This window comes from Schistocerca americana, chromosome 8 (assembly GCF_021461395.2).
Source record: "Schistocerca americana isolate TAMUIC-IGC-003095 chromosome 8, iqSchAmer2.1, whole genome shotgun sequence".
NCBI lineage: Eukaryota > Metazoa > Arthropoda > Insecta > Orthoptera > Acrididae > Schistocerca > Schistocerca americana.
This window is the reverse complement of record NC_060126.1, coordinates 21127206-21147130: the sequence shown is the minus strand read 5'-3', so window position 1 is coordinate 21147130 and position 19925 is coordinate 21127206. Positions and strand designations below refer to the sequence as shown.

The following is a 19925-nucleotide window of genomic DNA, read 5'->3' as shown; positions in this document are numbered from 1 at the left end:
TGACGTCAGAGCTCATCGATCCCCTGACACGAATTTATGGCGATTAGTTGACTTAAGTGTGCAGATGTGGTGCCAACTCCCACCAGTGATCTTCTGAGACCTCACCGATTCCGTGCCACGATGCGTCGCTGATGTTACCCGTGCCAAATGTGGACGTACCGGGTGTTACGTAGGTGGTCGTAGTAATGTTCTGGTTCATCACTGTGCACTCTTTATAACTGTTATATTTGTCTCACTGCCTTAAACCTCTCACATACGAAATATCTCTGAATTCCAAAAAGCTGCACTCAAATATGTGATTCTTCTGGGGGTAATGTCTCAGGTTTTATCGATCTCAGAGACGATGGTCAAGAGTATCGGACAGCTTTCGGACTAGCGCTCAGTGCGAGTGTACGCTCGCTAGGCAGCTGGCGCACAAGTCCGCGGGTGGAGCGGCAGCGAGTGGTACGTGCAACTTTTGTGCAGGATGCCCCTGCGAAGCAGTCGGGTGGTGGCGGCGCTGGTGGCGGCGCTGGCGGCGTCTACGTGCGCGTCGCTGGTGCAGCCGGCCCCGGCCGTAGTGGGCCGGTGGCAGGCGCGGAGGACGCAGTGGGCGCGCGCCGCCGCGGTCACCCGCCTGCCGCTCGAGGTGCTGCCCAGGCACTACGGCCTCACCGTTGCGCCCTACTTCCAGCCCGAGGGCGGCTTCCAGAAGAACCAGTTCCAGGGACACGTCGCCATCGACGCCATCGTGAATGACGCTGTCGGGAACCTGACGAATACGGTAAGCTCCATTTCTAAGTAGCAATTTTCTTTAACCTCTGCAAGCCTCTCGGTCTCTCTCTAAATGATGAACTATTGCTACCTGTATCCACTTCAACCTTCTTACAGTAATCGGGACTTAGTCGCCCTACAATACGCCCCCTCCCCAAATTTCCATTCGTTACCAAACTAATTATACTGTGATGCTCACGGTTGCCGTACCGACCTACCTAATCCTTCATTCGAGTTGTGCCACATAGTATTTCTCTCTCCAGTCCGATTCAGTATCTCCCAATTAATCAAAAGATTTGAAGACGTCAATTGAAGCAGTGATGAGCGATATTTTGCTTATTTCGAGAAATCGCACAGCGGAGTTTCAGTAAATTCAGTATAACTTTTTATCCACGTAGGGTTGGAGTGTCGTGCAGACTCGACAAAGCCGTGGATCCGAGTTGTCGACAACGCACACCGTAATGGTGTGGACAGTGTTTACACGACGATTGACTGGGAATTGTTACTTTCGGATAGTTGGGGAACATTTGCAGCCGTTCGTGGACTCGATGTTCCCAGACAACGCTGTCATGCCACTGGGCCACGATTACTCGCTATTGGTTTACAGAACGTTGTGGACAACTGGCCAGCCAGATCCTCCGACACGAGCCCCGGCCGACATGTACTTGTGCCGCGCCGGCGAGCCTTCCGCCGCTGTGGCAGCACAGCTCAGTACTTGTACAGGGGGCCGCCGGCGGCGCGCCGAGTCCACGGCACGCCGAGCTGCTGCAGTGCGCCGAGCCGACGTCGGGAGGAACCCCGCCACTTGTCACCTCGCTGCACACATTTCTAAAATGTAAATTATATACACAACCCCATTCTTAAAATTTTGTCGAAGGGTGCTTACCACTGTTTACTTAACACCAGTTACCATTGACATATTCCTGTTCAGTATCTGGATGAATCATCGAAATAGTACAGAGAAAACTCTTCAAAGCGCAAATTTAGTAGCTACTTTTAGGAATGACTCTTTTTGACCGAAAACAACGTTGTAAGTACGCATTTTGTTTATAATAGTGACTCAACTCCTGAAAATTCTTGAACATGTGTTGCTTCCCCTTTTCACTTATACACAAGAAAAAATTTTTAGAGTGTACCCACGGAGGACCTATCCGTTGAAACACAACAGCAACTCCTATACTCCTGTACGTTCCACAGGACATGCCACTCCTTCATTTCCCTTTTTCTTCATTTGTTAAAGGATACCTCCCTTTTCTGACCTCCGAGTCGGCTCCGCTGATCATTTGCATCAACTGCATTTGCTTTGAGAATGTCAGACGCTGTGCGCGTTTGGAAGGATGCATTTCTGTGATGTTGGTGTGAACCCATAAAAACTGAGAGTTATAAGCTTAACTTCCTCCACATACCTCAGAATAATATCACAAGTATACAGTCGTCGAAATCCCATACGTACGCCAAGTATAACGTGCAACAGAAATAAATGATCACTTTCTCGAAATCCAGTAATTCAGACATACTGCGACGCTTAAGTTTGCAGCTCGGCTCAAAGGCGCCACACTCGTGCCGCTGCTGCGACGCTCCAGACGGCGAGCCGCGGCGGTCGACACGTGCGGGGGAGAGGAGAGGAGAGGAGAGGAGAGAGGGCCGCGGCTCGCTACTTGCTGCGGCGTGTCACGTCACACCGGCACCCAACGAGCCACGCGATCGGAAGCTGACACCCCCGTTACACCCTACTTTTGACGTCTCTGCGACGGAGGTCAGAACTGCGACCCCCGGCTTTGAAATCTACATCTACATCTACATCTACGTCCATACTCCGCGATCCACCTGGCGGCGTGTGGCGAAGGGTACTCTGAGTACCTCTATCGGTCCTCCCTTCTATTCCAGTCTCGTATTGTTCGTGGAAAGAAAGATTGTCGGTATGCCTCTCTGTGGGCTCTAATCTCTCTGATTTTATCCTCATGGTCTTTTCGCGAGATATACGTAGGGGGTAGCAATATACTGCTTGACTCCTCGGTGAAGGTATGTTCTCGAAAGTCCAATAAAAGCTCGTACCGAGCTACTGAGCGTCTCTCCTGCACAGTCTACCAACTGGAGTTTATCTATCATCTCCGTAACGCTTTCGCGATTACTAAATGATCCTGTAACGAAGCGCGCTGCTCTCCGTTGGACCTTCTCTATCTCTTCTATCAACCCTATCTGGTACGGATCCCACACCGGTGAGCAGTATTCGAGCAGTGGGCGAACAAGTGTACTGTAACCTACTTCCTTTGTTTTCGGATTGCATTTCCTTAGGATTCTTCCAATGAATCTGTCTGGCATCTGCTTTATCGACGATTTATTTTATATGGTCATTCCATTTTAAATCACTCCTAATGCCTACTCCCAGATAATTTATGAAATTAACTGCTTCCAGTTGCTGACCTGCTATATTGTAGCTAAATGATAAAGGATCTTTCTTTCTATGTATTCTCATCACATTACACTTGTCTACATTGAGATTCGATTGCCATTCCCTGCACCATGCCTCAATTCGTTGCAGATCCTCCTGCATTTCTGTACAATTTTCCATTATTACAACCTCTCAATATACTACAGCATCATCCGAAAAAAGTCTCACTGAACTTCCAATGTTATCCACAAGGTAATTTATGTATACTGTGAATAGCAACGGTCCTACGACGCTCCCCTGCGGCACACCTGAAATCACTCTTACTACCTGGGAACCCGTGTCCATGGCCCTCTGAGTCTCGTGGACGAATAGCGCGAGCTGGGTTTCACACTATCGTCTTTTTCGAAACCCGTGCTGATTCCTACAGAGTAGATTTCTAGTCTCGAGAAAAGTCATTATACTCGAACATAATACGTGTTCCAAAATTCTACAGCTGATTGACGTTAGAGATATAGGTCTATAGTTCTGCACATCTGTTCGACGTCCCTTATTGAAAACGGGGATGACCATGCCCTTTTTCAATCCTTTGGAACGCTACGCTCTTCTAGAGACCTACGGTACACTGCTGCAAGAAGGGGGGCAAGTTCCTTCGCGTACTCTGTGTAAAATCGAACTGGTATCCCATCAGGTCCACCGGCCTTTCCTCTTTTGAGCGATTTTAATTGTTTTTCTATTCCTCTGTCATCTATTTCGATATTTACCATTTTGTCACCTGTGCTACAATCTAGAGAAGGAACTACAGTGCAGTCTTCCTCTTACGAGTGGCCGAGGAAAACATTTCAGATAGACCGCCGCTCACAATCGACACGAAAACGTCCCAGAAGTTGGCATCAAGTGCGCAAATGAAACTGCCTCTTTCCCTGAGGCGTCGACTGCACACATTTCACGTTCGAGTGCGAGAGTTCTCAGTCTGATGAGCAGCAGGTAGTTCTAGACCTTCCTGACAACCTTTGGCCTGCTGAAACCTTCCCTGAGGGCACTGCGGGGCTGCATCTCCACTGAACGTGCAGCGGGACCGCAGATTTCGTTCTCGTCTACAGACCGTTCAGAACCGTACGACGAAATCTAAGCGCGATCGGAAGCAGGAAAGGGTACGCACACCTCTTAGGCCTTCCTACTCCCCTCCCTCCTCCAACATTGACACGCCCCTGACTACAACGGCAAAGAGCCCCTCTAGAAGCCTCCAGTTCGGTGACAGCCCCACTGCCGCGCACGCAACTTTGTCGAGCATTTTAGAAATGTACCTTCAGATATTTCGACACCACTTTAACGTGGCGGCTGTGCTAGTGTCAGAAGGTTAGGCGACCCCTTCGACAACCCTCCGCTTGGATTTCCTTACCATTCTTTTGCCGTCAGCAGCGGATATCTAAACAACCGAACGCAGCAAATTGCTCAAATTTTAACGGTTTATTCTCTAGTCATTTATCTAGAAGTGACACCTTTCCGTTTTCAAAAATGTGCTATCGATAAACAACGCAAACACTTGCTTTTTGGATACCGAAACACCGCCAGGGATTCCGAAATGGACACGCACAGCAAATGACTGGAATTTTTGTAATGTATTCCTCAGACCCCGATCTCGACCACCCTAGAAAACTTTTTACATATCTTTATCCGTTTTCGAAATACAGAGGTTCAAAATTACGCTACTTGTTTACGAAAAACATGCACGTAAAATCCGGTGTGAGGCAGTATAGAAAGTGAGGTCGCACGGAGAAATGTTATAAAGTGTCTCCGTTATTATCTGCGAACCCCATGTCGTAATAATGAAACACGTGCCAAACTTTTTTGCACGTAAACTTTGGTCTGAGGTGTAAAATTAATTTCGCGTTTTTTTTTCAGTTTCACGTAAGTAAACTGTCTGCATTTTCCTGACCGTTACATTTCTTCTGTAAGAGTTACATGCCGTGCTGCAGCTGGGAAAAGAACAGAACCAGCGGAAAAATACTGAAAGATAATAGATAGTGGACGTGTTATAGAAAAAGCAAAGGAGACAATGGCAGCTCGGGAGCGGAACATAGTTGACAGTGACAGAACAGCGCCAGGCAAAAAGTGAAGGAGACACTGTCAGCGGCGGGGAGGGGGGTTTAGGAATAAAGGGAAAATGGGCGAGAGCCAGTGATAGTGAGGGACAGAGTATATAAGAACGACAATGATGATGAGGAACAGAGAGATAGACTGAGAAGACACAGCAGAGTAGAATGGGAGGAACGAGATACGTATCAGCGATAAAAGAGACAAAGAGGAAGGCAATGACAGAGCGAGGAGACTGTAGCAGTAGGACAGAACGAAGGAGATGATGGCTGCAAGACGGGGGGAGACAGCGGCAGTTAGAGAGACACAAAGAGAAAAAGACAGTGCTTTGGACTGAATGAGGAGGGCAACTGGGAGTGGATGGATATAGGTGACTTACAGCGATGGTCTAGCGCGTGTGAGAGGGTTACAATTTGGAGTTTGAGGTGAGTTGCACGTTAAAAAAGTACGGAATACCAAAATTTTTGGGAAAATTTTTAAAGGTGCTGAGGAAGGTGGAATGAGGTAGAAGGGGCCCAACTTTTGAGTCAGAGTCTTTTGAACGTGTTCGCAATTTTTGTGCTCCGAGAGGAGCATTTTTTCGCTGGTACATAAATGATCTAGCTGATAGGGTCCGCGGTTGTTTGCTGACGATGCTGTGATGTACGGGAAAGTGTCGTCTTTGAGTGACTGTAGGAGGATACAAGATGAGTTGGACAAAATTTACAGTTGGAGTGGTGAATGGCAGCTAGCCCTAAATGTAGAGAAATGTTATTTGATGGTGACGAGTAAGAAACACATACTTTGCGAGTACAGCTTTATTACTGTCCTGCCTGACACAATCACGTCGTTTAAATACCTGGGCGTAACGTGGCTGAGCGATGTGAAGTGGGACGAGCATGTGAGCATCGTAGTAGGATAGGCGAATGGTCATCTTTTGGGAAAGTATGATTCACCTGTAAAGGAGACTGCTTGTAGGACGCTATTGCGACGTATTTTTGAGTACTGCTCGATTGTATGGGATGCACACCAGGTCGGATGAAAGGAAGACATCGTTGGAAATCGGAGGCCGTCTGCCAGATTTGTTAAGTTCGATCAGCACGCAAGTATTACGGAGACGCTTCGGGAACTGAAGTGGGAATCGCAGGAGGGAAGACGAACTTCTTTTCGAAAGACATTATTAATGATGGTAAAATCACTTGCGCTCTTTTATCGCATTTTTCATAGACTACGACTCCTTCGTCTGGTAACAGCATCTTTCGACCATCTTATACTATTTTTGGACATTTCCCCGTAAGTCATTCCTTCTGTAAAATACGCCGGATGAAAGAAATTGACAGAAAAAGAAACTACGCTGGGTCCCGTTACAAGAAGAGAAAATGTGCCCAGAGAAATTTGTCATTCAGTTACCACTAGCAATGTTCATTTCAGTAACAGATAACAAAAAATGAAACTGTAGTTATAGTGTATATTCAGTATAGTAGAAAGATTGCATAATTAAATTTGTAGGTGATTTATGGTATAGTGCTTGCGAATCTTGGTATACAGAACTGCTACCAGTGGGAAACAAAACGGCTGTAACCTGGCTGGACTCGAGTCGACGTGAGCTCGGATGAGAGATGTGGGGACATCGTGTGGTTCCGCGTTGCGAGACTGGTGGCGCTGTGGTCTCTCAGCGCACGTTTTGACTGCGTGGGAGACCAGGAGGTCGTGACGGCCAAGGCGAGAGTCGAACAGGCAGACCAGGACAGCACGGAAGTTGCAGGCTGCTTCTTCCACATCAGGAAATGATTTGTGTATCTCAAAAATAGAAGTGGTTTGGGTACTATATTACACTTGACAGTCCCGCTACAATTAGTCGGGTAAGTCAGTTCCGAGGTTAGAAGAAGCCGAGGCCGCACCACGTCCAACAGGACAATGTCTACTGAAGCAATGCAGACCACACCTTCAGGTTGGCCGCAGCGTTATCTTCATCGCTGGAATGTAGTCCATCTATAGCAATGATTCGATGTGGCAATGCCCAAATTCGACCGCGGTCAGGAGCCCGTATTAAACTCCCGGCACGCCCGTGACTGGCTGCGTGTAATGGGCACAGAAAGCCGGGCGCACACTCCCCTCCAACACGACTGTACCTTGTCGAGCACTCGGCATCGAATGCTGAACATTCGGGTTGCTTCCTTCACTTTACGCAATGATTTCTGTGTGTGATGTGTGAAAAACACCAACCTGAACTGTGTGTTAGGTGTGGTGATTGTGATTGTAGTTTACACACCCCTGAGATACGAAATTAAAGTTTCTGTGGCCGGAACACGGAGTGAAGCTTCCTATGCAGTCGCGCGAAATTATTTTTTAAAGGTGATGAAGCAGTCAATCAATCTTTATGGAAAATTTTGAGCATATGGCACTTAGGACATCTTCTCTTAAACCAACTTGTTTTTTGAGATACGTGGATGATATTTTCATCTTTTGGCCACATGGAATGGAATCTCTTCATCGATTTTTAGATCATTTTAACTGCCTTCATCCACGAATCAAATTTACGATGGAAATTGGAAATGATGGCAAATTACCTTTTTTGGATGTCTTAGTACATAAGACAGAAAATGGCACTTTGGGCCACAGTGTATACCGAAAACCTACACATACGGACCGCTACCTCCATGCCACAAGTTGTCATCCACAACATCAACGCTTGGGAGTTTTACGCACACTGGGCAAGAGGGCTTATGCTGTTTCGGATTCCGATAACTTGAAACAAGAGTTGGATCACCTTAAGGTTGTTTTCAGGCAGAATGGGTATTCTGATCACAAATTACTCGTGCTTTTCAATTTGGACCCCCACGAGAACCAACGGTGGACACTTCCAAATCTGTTGCTTTTTTACCCTTCGTGGGAAGTATTTCTTCGAAAACTTCAAGAATCCTCAGGAAATATGATATTAAAAGCGTACTTATGCCTTTGGCCAAAACTAGATCCCTTCTTGGATCGGTTAAAGATGATTTGGGACTGAGGGAGCCTGGGGTATACAAGATTCCCTGTCACTGCAGCGAGGCCTACATTAGACAGACTATTCGTACAGTTCAAGATCGATGTGTGGAACATCGACGGCATACACGTCTGCTCCAGCCGGAAAAATCAGCCGTTTCTGAACACTGTCTTAATGAAGGGCACAATATGTCCTTTAAAGAGACGCAAATTATTGCCTCGGCTTCCCGGTACTGGGATTGTGTATTGAAAGAATCAATTGAAATCCGTCTGTCTGATGATATTATTAACAGAGATAAAGGATTTCCTTTAAGCAAGGCGTGGACTCCTATTTAATCACAGATAAAACAACAACGGTCTAGTTTCCGACCGGCTGCATTTTAATTTTGCGATTCCTCGCTTTTGACAGTTTTCACCGCTGGCGCCGCTGCAATTCTTCGCCTCTCAGAGGGCAGGTCTTCCGTTGCTCGCGCACGCGCAACGACCAGTACCCGCGGTATAAAGGAGCCGCCGAATGTGAGGTCTCTTCAGTTCCGGCGTGATTGTCCACTCAATCTCACCTGCAGATGGCGGCCAGATGGTCCGCCGAAATATCGTGTTGTCGTCAGGACGATGGAACCCGGCTGCAAACCCGTGAAAATCATCAGTCAGTCAATAGATAACGATTTATTAAGTCTGAATTTAAGAGGGGTAGGCACACCTTTAAAAGTTAATTTTCGTGCACGAAATATGCAGGTCAGCCACATCACAACCGCACATTAGAGTTAAGGGAGGCATCGAACTATTAAATGAAAATGCGTGCTTATGATCGATGGTGCCGGCCGCGGTGGCCTCGCGGTTCTAGGCGCGCAGTCCGGAACCGTGCGACTGCTACGGTCGCAGGTTCGAATCCTGCCTCGGGCATGGATGTTTGTGACGTCCTTAGGTTAGTTAGGTTTAAGTAGTTCTAAGTTCTAGAGGACTAATGACCACAGCAGTTGAGTCCCATAGTGCTCAGAGCCATTTGAACCATTTTTTGATCGATGGTGTTTATTTCTCTTGACGTGCATTCGAGCGGGAAAAACATTCGACAAGATTACAACGAATGCAAAGATAGAGAACAATTATGTCTAATTCCGATCGCGGTACCAATTTTATGATCGCGTAATGAATACTGCCAACGATCAAGCGAAGAGCATGTCAGAAAATGCTAATGGAAAGTGAACTCAGAAGAACAAAGGCCGTTCACAGATGCAAAATGCATCCTGCAAATCAAAAATCTAAGTGGGGTTATCAGTTACCGAAACGACTAATGCCACAAAGTTAACAAACACCGCGCCCCCTGAACTATTCCTGGGACAGCGTCGCTGGACGAACCTCACCAATTAAACTCCCCAAACTCAGACGCGCGCGCGTCGGCTGTGAGCGAGACTTAGTAGCGTGCTGGATCCATCTTCCCGTGTGCAGCCGTACAGATGCTGCAACACCATCGTCAGTGGAAAACAGAAATTCTAACTCCTCTCTAGTTTTGGAATGTCTCCAAGCCATCCACCAATGACGGTAACGATTCTGAGCACCGTCTGATCTCTGGCCAAGTTTTGCTGAGATTGCGATAACAGCCGCGGTGAAATTCCAATATTCCGACAGAGCGCCAGCAGAAGATAGATTTTTTTTGTTTTGTGGACGGGGGCGGGGCAGAAGTCAACCGTTTTTCTAGCCGCGCTCGAGGCGCTGCGTCTTGCGCTTCCCACAGAAAGCTTTAAGTACAGGAGACATACCTCCATATAAGCATCGCGTCTTTGCTCGAGCGCTTCCCAGCCGTCTGGGGCATTACCGGCTGTCGCGTTGACATGTCCGGCCTTGTCTCGGGAGGAAGTGCGAGGGCCCCCAAAGGCGACGTTTATGGCCACAGTGAAGGTCGAAACCTGAAGTATGTTACCACCAAGACACAATCGATGCCTTCTCTGGGCGATAGCAATGGAAATACTATCGACAGTAGTGTTGCCGAAGTATAGTTACTAAACACAGCCTTCCGAAATTCCTTCACCAAAGAACACGAAGTAAATATTCCAGAATTCGAATCAAGAACAGCTGCTAATGTGAGTAACGTAAAAGAAGACATCCTCGGAGTAGTGAAGCAACTTAAATCACTTAACAAAAGCAAGTCTTCAGGCCCAGACTGTATACCCTTTAGGTTGCTTTCAGAGTATGCTGATACAATAGCTCCATACCCAAAAATGATATATAACCGTTCGCTCGACGAAAGATCCGTGCTCAAAAGCTGGAAAGTTGTGCAGGTCACACCAGCATTCAAAAGAAAGTAGTAGGAGTAATCCACTAAATTATAGGCCCATATCGTTAAATCCAGCAGCATTTCGGGACATATATTGTGCTCGAACATTGTGAATTACGTCGAAGAGAACGGTCTATTGACACGGAGTCAACACGGATTTGGAAAAGATCGTTTTGTGGAACACAACTAGCTCTTCGCTCAAATGAAGAGATGAGTGCTATCGACAAGAGATTTCAAACTCATTACGTATTTCTGGATTTCCGGAAGGCTTTTGACACTATACCTCACGGGCGGCTTGTAGTGAAATTGTGTGCGTATGAACATCGTGTCAGTTACGCGACCGGATTCGTGATATCCTGTCAGTGAGGTCACAGTTCGTAGAAATTGACGGAAAGTCATCGAGTAAAACAGAAGTGATTTCTCGCGTTCCCCAAGGTAGCGTTGCAGGCTCTCTGCTGTTCCTTATCTATGTAAACAATTTAGAACATAATTCGAGCAGCCGTCTTAGGTTGTCTGCAGATGACGCTGTCGTTTATCGACTAGTAAAGTCGTCAGAAGATCGAAAGAAATTGCAAAACGATTTATAAAAGATATCTGTATGGTGCGAAAACTGGCAATTGACCATAAATAATGAAAAGTGTGACGTCATCAACATGAGTGCTAAAAGGAATTCGTTAAACTTCGGTTACACGATAAATCAGTCAAACTTAAAGCCCGTAAACTAAAGTAAATACCTAGGAATTACAATTACGAACAGCTTAAACTGGAAAGAACACGTAGAAAATTTTGTGGGGAAGACAAATCAAAGACTGCGTTTTATGGACAGAACATGTAGAATATGTCACGGATCTACTAAGAGACTGCCTACACAACGCTTGTCCGTGTTCTTTTGGCGTATTGCTGCGCGGTGTGGGATCCTTACCAGATGGGATCAACGGAGTATATCGAGGAAGTTCACCGAAGTTCAGCACGTTTTCTATTATCGCGAAGAGAGAGTGTCACGGATATGATACAGGATCTGGGGTGGACATAATTAAAACAAAGGCGTTTTTCGTTGCGGTGGAATCTTCTCACGAAATTTTTATCACTAACTTTCTCCTCCGAATGCGAAAATATTTTGTTGACGCCGACCTGCATGGGGCGAAACGATCACCGTAATAAAATAGTGAAATCAGAGTTCTCGAGGAAAGATATAGGTGTTCGTTCTCTCTACGCGCTTTTCGACATTGGAATAATATAAAATCGGGAAGGTGGTTCGACGAACCCTCTGCCAGGCACTTAAATGTGGTTTGCAGAGTATCCATGCAGATGTAGATGTAGAATGCCAGTGTCTCTCTGCTGTCTCACTCTGCTAGGCTGCTGTTTCGAGTAAAAGGAAATAAACAGCTTCTCACAAACTGAAGTGAATAGCTAATTTAGTTCCTAGCTTGATCGTTGGCAACACGTGGAATTACATATGCAAGAATTTTGCAAGTAATAATACGAATTATGAAAAGAACATTTCAGTTACCTCTTCAATACGTTAGTAGACCTGGGGAGTAGTATTAGAACATAAAAATGTGAATAAACATGTAGGGTGGCGCTACATGAATAATGAAGCCACCTTACATGTAGTCTGAATTCCATGTTAGAATTCAAAAATCCCCTACAGCTGAAACTTGCTGGCAGATTAGAACTGTGTGCCATTCCGAGATCCGAACTCGGGACGTTTGCCTTTCGCAGGCAAGTTCCCCACCGACCGCAAGACTAGCACATCTGGAAGAAAGACAGTTTTAATCTGCCAGCAGGCCTCACAACAGCACACATTCCGCTGTAGAGTGAAAAATTCATTCTGAAGACATATCCTACAGTTGATTTGTGATTCAGTCCAAAAGACAGAGGAAGGAAAGGCACACCAGCTCCAGCAGGACCATTCTTTAGTGGTGGAGAGACCAACATTCAGCTTGATGACACATTTACGTTGACCCTAAAGATGCAACTGTAGCGCTGAAGACAGATATGAAAAATGTTACACTAGCAGTTAATAACTTCTTCATTGCATGGCTTTAATATAGTGCTGTCTCATATCCCCTGGGGGACTATTATAATCGTAGCCTGATCAGTATTGTAATTTAAAAGGATGCTTCCAGTCCTGATTGCTTCGTGATACTGTAGCACTTATTTCAGGATACACGTGTTCTCGTTGAAACTCTGTGCAGCTAGCTGCCCAAGCATTATCTCTGAGACAGTGATTATCCAGCACAGGTATTAGCACCACGAAAATTGCTACTTGAAATTGTTCCTTAACCACAAGAACACAAAAACTTCGATTTTTATCTTAAAATTTCTCTTTTAATCTGACTGCTTATTTTAATGCTGTTGCTTGACTCCGTTCTAGTTTAAATATTATTACCACCATAATGTAATAACCTTGACTTTAAAAATGCGTAGCTGGCAAGAGATATTAGTTTTTGTAGCTACAACTATGAAATGAGGTATGCTGGCCCACTGGGACTTCATTTATCATCGAAACTTGTTCACAAGTTGGTGTGGTATTGAGTCAAAAAATAGTCAAATCTTGCCCCAAATTTTCTGATATTTGGAACTTAACCTTACTCAAATGGTTCAAATGGCTCTGAGCACTATGGGACTCAACTGCTGAGGTCATTAGTCCCCTAGAACTTAGAACTAGTTAAACCTAACTAACCCAAGGACATCACAAACATCCATGCCCGAGGCAGGATTCGAACCTGCGACCGTAGTGGTCTTGCGGTTCCAGACTGCAGCGCCTTTAACCGCACGGCCACTTCAGCCAGCTATTAACCTTACTCAGATAAATAAATAAATAAAGCAAAAATTACAGCTAGCCCTTTACGACATCGCCACTTTTCAACCTACGAAACAAAAACAGACATTCTTTCTCTTCAGACGTTGCCTTCTAAGAGACATTAAAAATTTTCCAATATGACTCTACAAAATATTCTGCCAAGTAAAGTGAAGCAGCACGTGTGGCTCGAGAATCTAAACACGATCGTTTTGCTATCTCGCAGTATTCCTAGATAAAAGTACAGAATCTTTGCACTCTCGATGAAAGTCACATAGACAATTTTTTGACAGGGAAATTCTTTATGATCACTATAACAATCAGGGCTGTCGCAGTTTTTGGACCAGAGGTTTCTTGAGTAATATCTCTGACTTTTGGCAGCATCTGTGGTGAAAGTTCTCATTAGTAGCTGGTTCTGCTGTCACCAAATTTCTCTCAGGCAGCACATGACACATGCAGTATAATAATTACAACCACTATTAATATACATTTACATTCTTCGTAAAAAACATATTCAATTAGCGTCTGTATTCTGTGAGAGAAGGAAGCATAAACAACAGCCTGGTAAACAAACAACTGTACGTATATCTGCAACATAACAATTTTATACTCAGCAGTAGAAACGTAAGTTTAATGATGTATTATCTAGGTCTATATCCGAGACACGCACGTTAATTACTACTGTGAATGTGACCACAGGAGAAGCAAGAAACATATCATATATGACCTAGCGATTCTAGGCACTTCAGTCTGGAACCGCGTGACCGCTACGGTCGCACTTCGAATCCTGCCTCGGACATGGATGTGTGTGATGTTCTTAGGTTAGTTAGGTTTAAGTAGTTCTAAGTTCTAGGGGACTGATGACCTGAGAAGTTAAGTCCCATAGCGCTCAGAGCCATTTGAACCATTTTGAACATATAATATAAACTCTTTGGTGTATTTATCTGTTCCTTGCTTACACTCTATGACAGTTGTGTCCAATGTATCCAAGAAATTTCTCCATTTAAGGATTGATAGCAGTAACATGTGCGACATACTGTGAAGTAGGACATATTTTAAGTCCCGTCAGATTAAAACAGGCGGAGTTATAGTTACAGTCTAAATCTCTTCATCGTTGTGTGCTTGTAGTTGTATATCGATTGGAACATAAGAAACGACGTACGATTAACACAGATGTCACTGACATAGAGATACGTAATAAGTAAACTTATGTATCGAATTGATATGTTGTAGACATTGACATGCGTACAACTGTTTGTATCGGATACCGCAGACGGTAGGTTCCACGTCTGAATACAATTTGGTTACTACACATTATAAATTGAGATACTCTTTAATAAACGCTCATTGACAGCATCAGAAGAAAGTGGTGGGGTGTCCCACAGAACGCTGTGTCAGCAGTGGAATTGAGTTGTCGTAGTGAATAACGTCAGACTTCCCCACGGTTCAGTATAGACATCGAATTGTCGGTCCCTGTGTACCTGGTCACACGAGCTCGTTCAGAGATCGAGGAGGGCGAGACTGTGCGATCAGACTGCTCCTACTTAACTACCGTAGTGCTCGAGACGACTTTAAGCTCGACGAGAGCTTTAACTTTGCTGTGGGAAGCTCTGTCGACAAAGGTGTCGTACGTTTTACTGCGCTGTTTGGGATCACAGGCCGAGTTCACCCTGTCTATCGGTCCGCAGATCACCCTCCACGCGGCCAGCAACCTCGACTTCGATAAGGACACTGTGAACGTCGTCCAGTACCAGCAAGATCCTACGAGGGACACCTACGTCGCCGTGACGTCAGTGGATCGCGACAATGCGACGGAGACGGCGACCGTCCGGCTGGTGGCGGAGGTGAGCGGCGAGGTTCGCATCGAGATCTGGTACACGGGCCAGCTGGCCGAGGACATGGACGGCTTCTACGTCAGCACGTACGAGGCGGCAGGAGAGACGAGGTGGGTAGTCGGCAGGCTCTGCTCGAGGTCCGCGTGTCTCTTTTCACTGTTCTGTCTCACCTGTTTCCGGAATGACGAGGGCAATCCAAGTACCCAGTCCCCAGTCGGAGAAAATGTCTGACACGGCCAGCAATCGAAACAAGCCGGGACCCTGCGATCCACAGGCAGCATCGCAGGCCGGGCCGGGGACGGCTGGCTGCTCACACATTCGGCTGACTCGGGAGTGGAGTCGGTGTGGCGTGCCCGCGTTTCGAGTACGCTGAGCATGACTCCGTCACCGGTTTCTTCCGTCAGTGAACGAACCCCAGAAACTAACAACTGCTATTTCACTTGCAGCGTCTGAAGCTGTCCTCTTAGATTCCTGCCTAACGACGCCATCGGCAATCGCGATACATTCCGAATAAACTGCCAACATGTATGATGAGCGAGAATAAGAGTGCCGCTGCTGATTGTTACAGTCGCAGCAATTTCATCGTCCCTTTTTTAAACAGACACGAGTTCAAAATCGAAGAAATTCATCCCCGAGTTGGGGCCGTGGCCAGTGCAGGGGCCGAACAGTCGGTAGGGCACTTGCTTGCGAAAGGCAAAGGTCCAGAGTTCGACTCTCTGTCCGGCATACCGATTCAATCTGCCAGTAAGTTTCAAGTTTCGTGTAGACTCTTATTCAGAAGATCCATTACATTTTCTGTCATTTTTATGTTCGTGAGACTGACCACCCTATCCGCAAATTTTTCCCGAGGACATGCAGCTTTACTGTATGATTAAATGATGCTGGCGTCCTCTTGGGTAAAATATTCCGGAGGTAAAATAGTCCCCCATTCGGATCTCCGGGCGGGGACTACTCAAGAGGACGTCGTTATCAGGAGAAAGAAAACTGGCGTTCTACGGATCGGAGCGTGGAATGTCAGATCCCTTAATCGGGCAGGTAGGTTAGAAAATTTAAAAAGGGAAATGGATAGGTTAAAGTTAGATATAGTGGGAATTAGTGAAGTTCGGTGGCAGGAGGAACAAGACTTTTGGTCAGGTGGTTACAGGGTTATAAATACAAAATCAAATAGGGGTAATGCAGGAGTAGGTTTAATAATGAATAAAAAATAGGAGTGCGGGTTATCTACTACAAACAGCATAGTGAACGCATTATTGTGGCCAAGATAGACACGAAGCCCATGCCTACTACGGTAGTACACGTTTATATGCCAACTAGCTCTGCAGATGATGACGAAATTGATGAAATGTATGCCGAGGTAAAAGAAATTATTCGGGTAGTGAAGGGAGACGAAAATTTAATAGTCATGGGTGACTGGAATTCGTCAGTAGGAAAAGGGAGAGAAGGAAACATAGTAGGTGAATATGGATTGGGGGGAAGAAATGAAAGAGGAAGCCGCCTTGTAGAATTTTGCACAGAGCATAACTTAATCATAGCTAACACTTGGTTCAAGAATCATAAAAGAAGGTTGTATACCTGGAAGAATCCTGGAGATACTAAGAGGTATCAGATAGATTATATAATGGTAAGACAGAGATTTAGGAACCAGGTTTTAAATTGTAAGACATTTCCAGGGGCAGATGTGGATTCTGACCACAATCTATTGGTTATGAACTGCAGATTGAAACTGAAGAAACTGCAAAAAGGTGGGAATTTAAGGAGATGGGACCTGGATAAACTGAAAGAACCAGAGCTTGTAGAGAGTTTCAGGGAGAGCATAAGGGAACAATTGACAGGAATGGGGGAAAGAAATACAGTAGAAGAAGAATGGGTAGCTCTGAGGGATGAAGTAGTGAAGGCAGCCGAGGATCAAGTAGGTAAAAAGACGAGGGCTAATTGAAATCCTTGGGTAACAGAAGAAATATTGAATTTAATTGATGAAAGGAGAAAATATAAAAATTCAGTAAATGAAGCAGGCAAAAAGGAATACAAACGTCTCAAAAATGAGATCGACAGGAAGTGCAAAATGGCTAAGCAGGGATGGCTAGAGGACAAATGTAAGGATGTAGAGGCTTGTCTCACTAGGGGTAAGATAGATATTGCCTACCTTTGGAGAGAAGAGAGCCACTTGTATGAATGTCAAGAGCTGAGATGGCAACCCAGTTCTAAGCAAAGAAGGGAAGGCAGAAAGGTGGAAGGAGTATATAGAGGGTTTATACAAGGGCGATGTACTTGAAGACAATATTATGGAAATGGAAGAGGATGTAGATGAAGATGAAATGGGAGATAAGATACTGCGTGAAGAGTTTGACAGAGCACTGAAAGACCTGAGTCGAAACAAGGCACCGGGAGTAGACAACATTCCATTAGAACTACTGATGGCCTTGGGAGAGCGTCATGACAAAACTCTACCATCTGGTGAGCAAGATGTATGAGACAGGCGAAATGCCCACAGACTTCAAGAAGAATATAATAATTCCAATCCCAAAGAAAGCAGGTGTTGACAGATGTGAAAATACCGAACTATCAGTTTAATAAGTCACAGCTGCAAAATACTAACGCGAATTCTTTACAGACGAATGGAAAAACTGGTAGAAGCGGACCTCGGGGAAGAACAGTTTGGATTCCGTAGAAATGTTGGAACACATGAGGCAATACTAACCCTACGACTTATCTTAGAAGAAAGATTAAGAAAAGGCAAACCTACGTTTCTAGCATTTGTAGACTTAGAGAAAGCTTTTGACAACGTTAACTGGAATACTCTCTTTCAAATTCTGAAGTTGACAGGGGTAAAATACAGGGAGCGAAAGGCTATTTATAATTTGTACAGAAACCAGATGGCAGTTATAAGAGTCGAGGGGCATGAAAGGGAAGCAGTGGTTGGGAAAGGAGTGAGACAGGGTTGTAGTCTCTCCCCGATGTTATTCAATGTGTATATTGAGCAAGCAGTAAAGGAAACAAAAGAAAAATTCGGAGTAGGTATTAAAATTCATGGAGAAGATGTAAAAACTTTGAGGTTCGCCGATGACATTGTAATTCTGTCAGAGACAGCAAAGGACTTGGAAGAGCAGTTGAACGGAATGGACAGTGTCTTGAAAGGAGGATATAAGATGAACATCAACAAAAGCAAAACGAGGATAATGGAATGTAGTCAAATTAAATCGGGTGATGCTGAGGGGATTAGATTAGGAAATGAGACACTTAAAGTAGTAAAGGAGTTTTGCTATTTAGGGAGTAAAATAACTGATGATGGTCGAAGTAGAGAGGATATAAAATGTAGACTGGCAATGGCAAGGAAATCGTTTCTGAAGAAGAGAAATTTGTTAACATCGAGTATAGATTTAAGTGTCAGGAAGGCGTTTCTAAAAGTATTTGTATGGAGTGTAGCCATGTATGGAAGTGAAACATGGACGATAACCAGTTTGGACAAGAAGAGAATAGAAGCTTTCGAAATGTGGTGCTACAGAAGAATGCTGAAGATAAGGCGGGTAGATCACGTAACTAATGAGGAGGTATTGAATAGGATTGGGGAGAAGAGAAGTTTGTGGCACAACTTGACTAGAAGAAGGGATCGGTTGGTAGGACATGTTTTGAGGCATCAAGGGATCACAAAATTAGCATTGGAGGGCAGTGTGGAGGGTAACAATCGTAGAGGGAGACCAAGACATGAATACACTAAGCAGATTCAGAAGGATGTAGGTTGCAGTAGGTACTGGGAGATGAAGAAGCTTGCACAGGATAGAGTAGCATGGAGAGCTGCATCAAACCAGTCTCAGGACTGAAGACCACAACAACAACAACATCCGCAAATTAATGTTTGATTTCCTGCTGTCTCACATTATGTTTCTTATGTCAATTGGAGGTTTTCTTCGTGTGTCTCATTACGATCTTTTCCTGTTCGTTACTAACACCTTTGAAAACACATAGGGCAGCCACGATGCGGCGCCACTGAGATCCGACTCCGGTCTAAAATAACAGTCACTGTTTTGTTAATTACATTACACCTATGGTCATCGTTTAACTGTTTTGTCGTGCCTAAAGGTTTCTCTGTTATTTAAAACTTTTATTCCGCTTTTTGCAAAATTGTGTGTCGTTCAGTTTGCCAGGCAAGGAGCTTCCCGTTATTACTCTTTATACTTCTTGTGTGAATTTTAAGTATGTCCACGTTTTATTGTCAGACACTCGTGTGAAGTAACTTTAATTAATGACTACGCATACTGCATTTTAACTACTAAATTTGCGATACTAGTCAGTAGCGTGCCGTAACTATAGTGCCCGCCGCTCGCCTGTCATTTGTATAAATACCACACTCATCCGTGCCATCACACGCACTTACTATTTACCTATGTCTGTAGTCAATGACTTTGACTCCTACATTAGGATATTTTATGGTTTGTATGGCTGCTGCCCGTGGCTGTTAATGATATATTTTTTTCTTATTTTTTATGTGTCACCAGGTCTGTTATAGATTTTGCTTCAGCTAAATTAACTTTTTCGGTTACATCACTGTTATATTTTATTTGCAACAGATTTGAAGATGGCAGTAGCAGAAACTAGTAATAGTGGATTGTAATATCTGTGTGGTCAAGATGCATCTTTAAAAACAAGGTGCGACAATCCGATCGCAGACTTCACGTCTTCGATTGATAGACATTTAATTATAAGAAACTGAACAAAGGGTGATGTGTTCTTCATAAATCTCCACTGTGCCGCTGCCTTGTAATAGAATAAACAAGTTATAACACAAAAACAGCGCAACGCGACGAAAGGAATATG

General features: G+C 44.8%; 1 protein-coding gene across 1 annotated transcript in view; it reads left to right on the top strand.

The window, feature by feature from the left end:
• Positions 1-466: 466 nt before the first annotated feature.
• LOC124544900 (aminopeptidase N-like) overlaps positions 467-19925 on the top strand; it is a 132837-nt gene continuing 113378 nt past the window's right edge. The window contains exons 1-2 of the mRNA XM_047123632.1: positions 467-763; positions 14967-15223. Coding sequence (XP_046979588.1) covers positions 467-763; positions 14967-15223 — 554 coding nt within the window. The remainder of the gene's footprint in view (positions 764-14966; positions 15224-19925) is intronic.